This window comes from Odontomachus brunneus, unplaced genomic scaffold (genome assembly GCF_010583005.1).
Source record: "Odontomachus brunneus isolate Ranch 3 - 2012 unplaced genomic scaffold, Obru_v1 Obru_scaffold_191, whole genome shotgun sequence".
Classification (NCBI taxonomy): domain Eukaryota; kingdom Metazoa; phylum Arthropoda; class Insecta; order Hymenoptera; family Formicidae; genus Odontomachus; species Odontomachus brunneus.
In genome coordinates this window covers 331,363-337,949 of record NW_022639641.1, presented here as the reverse complement: position 1 = coordinate 337,949, position 6,587 = coordinate 331,363, and the positions used below count along the sequence as shown (strand labels likewise).

Genomic DNA, 6,587 nt, shown 5'->3' with positions numbered 1-6,587 from the left:
CACACACACACACACACACACACACACACACACACACACACACACACACACACACACGCGAAATGTAAATTAGATCGAGCAATTTCTGCGTGGTACATCTTGGGTAATGCTAATTCCGGAGATACTATAACTTTAAATTTCATTACTCAAAAAGTATTTAATTAAGAATGACGTTATTATAGTGTTTTAAAGAGCTCTCGAGATAAGCTATAAGAATATGCCATAAAATATAAGAGATTTCATTTAAAAAAATCAATTTAACCTTGACCTGATCTTGATAATGACATTCAAGATTAAACAGATATTACCATTAAATTCTTTATACCTTATAACTTTCGTCTAAAACATTTTTTATCTAAAATGCACTATATCTAAGATATTAGCCTGGGGCGCTTAAAATGAAACACCCTGTAGATATAGACAATATAAATGCCGACACTAATTTGGCCTACAGCTTTTCAAAAGCCTCTAATGCTTTCTCACTTAACTCAAAAGAAACATTTTTTCGCAACAAATCATATAACACTTTAACTATTAACAAAAACTCCTCAATAATCTTTGGGAAATAAGAATACACTCCAGTAAATTCACACACTTCTCTAACGTATTTTGGTACTGAAAAATTGTACATTGCATCAATTCCTTCTTTAGTTGGGCTTATACCGTTTTCGGAAATGACATAAGTATAATAACTCAGTATATAAAAACTTACGGTTATCGATTCTTAAGTCTAAAATATTATTAACTAATAATCTAAATACTTTTTGCAACATATGAAGATGATATTTAATTGTGGAATTTGCAATCATAAAATCGTCCATGTATATTACTAGATCTCATAATATTCGGAACACAAGATTGCTAATTGTCCCGCATACGGAAAGTACACACGTGTTTCTAAAATTTTCTTAAATTTTTGCAAAACCTCTTGTTTCATAAAATTTTGCGCACACATGGAGCGCGACTTCCCAAGCTTTATTCTTCTCCGACGCTTTCGCTTCTTTGTGACGAGCGGCCTGAAGGTTGCACGTCACAACATTCCGGAAACGCGAACGCGACATATGCATCGAGCAAGTAATATCCTGATAGCAAAATGTCAGCAGTATGCCGGCAGACTGATGGCAGATTCAATCAAAGGATTATAGCAGATTGGCATCAACTGTATACACATTATGCTCACAATCTACTGGCAGCGCCTGCCAAAATCATTTGACGGCAGACTGATCGCAGAAAATGTATAGATCCTGTTGTGCGCAGTCTGACAGCAGATTGACGGCGGAAACGCATCAGATCCTGCCGTTCGCAGTCTGACGGCAGAAACGCACCCAGATAACACAAAATATTTATAAAATTTATTTGATTATTTTTTAAATACTTACCAAAATATTTTATAAATATTTTTGTGACCTTAGATTCAATAGATCATAAATATTTATCATAAATGTTATAAAAATATTTATTAAAATATACACATTTATATACACTTTTCTCTTTTCCTGAATTTTTCTTAAATTTTTCACTTTATTGTTTCACATGCTACTTAATTCAAGTTAAATTGTACTTCGAAAATTTGCTTATCATTGCTAAGATTCGAACCTGAGACTTCTGGTTTTTAAGTTGTTTACCTTATTTATTGCACCACTGTCACTTTGACTGAGAGTGAAGTACTAAAAAGACGAAAATGAAGGACATAAAAATGGCAGAATCTGCTGCGTTTCTGCCGTCAGACTGCACACGGCAGGATCTGCTGCGTTTCTATCGCCAATCTGTCGTCAGGTTGCTAAATAGGTTCTGTTTAAATTTTGCTATTAGTCTGCTATCAAACCTGTTTAACAGATCTTGTCTAAATACTGCTGGCATTCTGTTGAAATTATTTTATACTACAGAGCCCGTAACAATTCTAACACCATTCTGCGTACAAAGTCTGCAACAAGCGTTTGGCAAAATCTGTTCCCTGCAGACTTGGCTATTAGGGATAGATTAACCTTTAGACTGCCGGCATTTTTTTCATTAAAATAGTGTATTTTTTTCTCAAAAATTTTTCTATATAAATACTATACACATGGCGTAGAATTTTGAGATTTATGCAAAGCCACAAAAGTGGCTTTCCCGGCAGGGAACATACGATCAAATATCAAAAATTTTTATTTTCTCAAAAATAGTATATTTAGGGGTTTTTGGTATCGCTGATTCCAATTCTGAGCATAGATTTATGAAATTTCGAGCCCTAAGCGCAATATTGACAACATAAATGAATAACGTATAGACGCAGATAACTTTCCTTTAGCATTACCCAGAACTAATGACGTGGACATAGAAAGTTTGTAGCTCCTTTTTAACTTTTTATTTGGTTTTTTTATTTAATTTTTTGTATTTTTTTGTTACTTTTTTGCTTGTTTCATAATTTTTTACTTTTTTATATTTTTTAATTTTTTGTATATTTTAATTTATATTTATACTTATATTTTATTTATTTTTTTATACATTTTATGATTTTTATTTCTTTTTATTTCAACTTTTTGCACTAATTATGGCAAAATTTCTTTTGAATGATAATTTTCAAAGCAGGGTATTATGCATAATGAAGTATTACAATTAGTGCATGTGAAACGAGTTCGACATCTTTTTTTAGATAATGCACACAAAGCACATTATTTCATCGATTTATTTTCGAAATGTTTCGGAAAATGTTTTCCTATTAGTCGAGAAGGACCTGGCTGAACAGATGATGAAACATTAGGATCAAGTTTTAGTAAAGCTCTCACTATTTCAAGTCAAAAAGCAGGGAAAGATATGTTTTCGTTATTTATTTTATATAATACATGAGCATTTGTCAATGATAAGCCTAATAAATGAAAGAATAGCTTACGATACCACTTCATTGTCTTTCTAATACTTTCAGTCAAGGATAATTGCCTATCGATATTATCATATCGATACCACTCATATTTTTATTGTACTCGATAATTGTATTTTCATCATTAAAGATTAAAAGTAATGAATTTGTACTACTATTGTTGTTACAGTTTCAAGCCATGATCTTATCAAGCACATATTTATGTCAAGTATTACGATCACATATGTAATGTTCTAATGACCAGAAAGTTTGGATAGGGAAGTAAAGATCTTTTTTTAACATTATCTAGATCTTCCATTAATAAATATCTGTTAATAAATGTAATCACATTATGATAAGGTCTAGTATTAGGAAATATGCTGAACCAGAATTTGTTTAGACATAATTGCAAAATATTGCTATTCATACAGGCGATATTAATGTTCAGTAATAGTAACAGCTTTTTGCAGTGATCCTTATATTCTAGATTACATAGCATTTGGTGATCATCACAAAAATAAGCTGAATAGCAAATGATGCAGAGCTTTATGTTTATCCATCGGCGATACTTATAATACTATTTTGGGCATAATGTCATATCTATTACGTATACCTGACGGATGTACACCTGACAGATTTAAATTATTAAAATTTCCTTCCATACTTCTCTCTATTCTTCCTAAATATGATATATCTTCCAATCCGATTTGTCAATTATGATACTTGCTAGGTCGCTGCAGAGTTCCAGGGGTGAGCTTCCATGTATCTCTTCATGCTTCTTGGAACAATAAGAAATCATTGATTATAAAGTTATCAAATTTGTGCTGGGCAGTTTGCAAGCATGATAAATGTTTGGATGGAAAAACTGATTATATTTGTATTCTGTGTATGGTTTATCAAGAGTTATTATTTCGCCTATACTCGTCGCGATATGTCTTAGTAATGACCGTTCATGAGTATTTTATTTGTAATATTTACTTCGATATAACGCGCAAAGCTCAGCAACTCACAGAATATAACAGAAACTTGTATGCGAGTTATATATAGGTGTATAGACAATAATAGTAAGACAATAATGCTATTATATATTTTGAAAATATGAGAAACAAAATACTGTTTACACTTGAACATATATCCCAGTAAAAAGTTTCTTATATATTCTCGAATATTATTAAAATTTGTGTATCATCAACTATATAAAAATGAAGATAGTATCAAACAATATATTACCTTCAACCTTTGACTGGGTCGGTCATGTAATTTAATTAAATTTATGTAATTTAATTAAATTCATGAATACATAATAAAATACGCATTTCGGTAACAACATCTTCCAGTTTCATAGTTTCTATATGGCCTATACCCGCGGAATTTATTTTTTCTGTACAAGCGTTTTCTGGTTTCACCTGTTATATCTTCTATTTTATTTATATTTCCTTTCACTGCCATTTCCGTGTCAGCGATTAAAAGTAATGGACACCTTTGGGCTATTATTGCTGTTATAGATCCAAGCCATGTTCCCATAGAACTAGTTTGTGTTTGAAGTACAATCACATTTGGCGGCTCATATGACTGTGAGCGTACATACGTGTAGTATGTTTCTGATACATTTTTAACATAAAGTTTCTGATTATGTTGACGGCACATTGCACAACCAAACCCTAGATTGCGCGATTCGAAAATTGGCGATTTTATAAGTACAATATACAATTCCTTTATCGTATAAAAACGATGTAAGAAAATATGCCAAATTTCCAAGGATATTACATCTATTCTGTTTGCGTCTATAAGATGAACAATGTATTTACGTGTTATGCGTGGAACAGGTAATAACTTTGATTCTGCCAACGCGTAGTACAGTGTCAGCGGACTGGATACAGCCTCAGAATATACATATTGCTCTATATCCCAGTGAAGATTTGAATTAGGAGCAACATATATCTTATTACGAATAAATTCATCACTACTGAGTACATAGGAATTAATAAATGTAATATTGTCATGAACATCATTATAAATATAAGGAAATCTGGAGAATTTCCTTTTTTTATGAATAAGAAACTTTTCCATGTCGCAGATAATATCGCTTATATTCATGTTCAGTAATATCAACAGCTCACCGCACTCCTTCCCATGTCCTTCCCATACACTACATTGTATTTGGTGATCATCACAAAAATTAGCTGAATAGCAAGTGTTGCAAGGACTTATGTTTATCTGTCGGTAACACACATAACACGACTTTGCATATAATATCATCTCCTTTTCGTACTGGTATACGCAACGTGACAGACTAGGTTGAATTTGTTGTAAAATGTCGTCCCGTGATGCTAACCAATGTTCCAAGCTAGGATACGTATCCAAGAAAGATTTGTTTGTTATTATCCTTGTCACTGCTATGCATATTTCCGAGTGTGAGTTTCTATGCAACTCCTTATGCTCTTCGGAACAGTAAAAAATCATATTGCAGAGATTACACGTTATCAAGTTTCCGCTGGGATATTTGCAAACATGACAAACGTTTGGATTGAAAAACTGGTTGTATTTGTCTTCTGTGTATGGTCCAATAAAATATATTACTTTTCCGTTATTCATGGCTATAAATATTATTAATTATCATTTATATGAATAATGTTTGTAACATTTATTTCAGAATAATGCGCGAAACTGGACAACTCACGTAGTGTCATGGAAATATTTATATGGATTAGATACAGATATTTAAACAATAATAGTACACGGGACATTAGTAACGGATACATCGATATGTTTATATCGAAATACTTATTGACAAGATAAATTGTAAATATCCGTATGACACGAACTAGAGATATTCGTCAGTGTAGGGAAACAATATGATACATTTCTTATGAAAATCTTGTTGAAAGACTGATAATATACTTCAAAGTTTATCAAGAAAAATTTTAGAAAATTTGTGATAATTTCCAGCGAAAACCTGCAGTATTTTGGTAATGTTCTCTAATGATCATTTTAAATGAATTAATCCATTAAATAAAAAATTCTTTTTATCCGAAGCCATCAATTTTTCCTTGCACTGACAACGGTAAGGATTACTTAACGTTGAAAATGAAGCGACAGATGGTGATCTAAGTGGATCTAACTATGTGTTCCTAAGACTTATATAACGTATCGTTACATAGTATATTATATATCACAGAATATTATAATATATTTATTCATAAATATTGAATTGATGGATCAACATTAGATATGCGACAAATATTGATATAATAAATATTGGTGCATCAGTGATTACACTATTGCTTCTCAGTTTTCAACGAAATAATATTATGATTAATCTGAACAGGAAACGGTTTAAAACAACTTACTGAATAATCAAAACTTTACAAAGTTTTTGAGATATTATTTTAAATATTAACCTGTTTTATCCTGTTTTAAATATTAATACTTCATTAACGAACAACATGGATACATTTTAACGACATAACAGAGTTTTATTTAAACAAGTGATTAAGTTATATAAACATTAAATATAATATTTAATAAAAGACACACAAACTAAAGACAATTGAGGAATATTAACTGCTGTATAATTGTACATATTTATATATAAATTAGGTATATTTATATATAATTATATTTAATGAGGGATTATATATAAAATTATACCTAAGCAGCCTGATACAAAATTATGAACAAAGTCGTGTAAAATTATGTATAATTAATGTAACTAATTACACATAATCTAATATTCTGCCATTTGATTTTG

At 30.9% G+C, this 6,587-nt stretch overlaps 1 protein-coding gene and 1 long non-coding RNA gene across 3 annotated transcripts in view; one reads left to right on the top strand and one right to left on the bottom strand.

Annotated features, from left to right (window-relative positions):
- Positions 1-2,505: 2,505 nt before the first annotated feature.
- LOC116851793 lies at positions 2,506-5,592 on the bottom strand. 2 transcript variants are annotated; one of them, XM_032831586.1, is made up of 2 exons: positions 4,067-5,592; positions 2,506-3,614 (listed from the first exon to the last, which is right to left on the bottom strand). In XM_032831586.1, the coding sequence occupies exon 1, from the start codon at positions 5,429-5,431 to the stop codon at positions 4,127-4,129; it is 1,305 nt and encodes a 434-aa protein (XP_032687477.1). In that variant the 5' UTR covers positions 5,432-5,592; the 3' UTR covers positions 2,506-3,614; positions 4,067-4,126. The 2 variants fall into 2 exon arrangements, with proteins under 2 accessions (XP_032687477.1, XP_032687476.1); XM_032831585.1 differs by having other exon boundaries at positions 2,508-3,611; positions 4,067-5,590.
- Positions 5,242-6,587, top strand: part of LOC116851795 — a 4,776-nt gene continuing 3,430 nt past the window's right edge. Inside the window, exons 1-2 of the long non-coding RNA XR_004379643.1 lie at positions 5,242-5,392; positions 5,490-5,805. This is a non-coding gene — a long non-coding RNA (uncharacterized LOC116851795). The remainder of the gene's footprint in view (positions 5,393-5,489; positions 5,806-6,587) is intronic.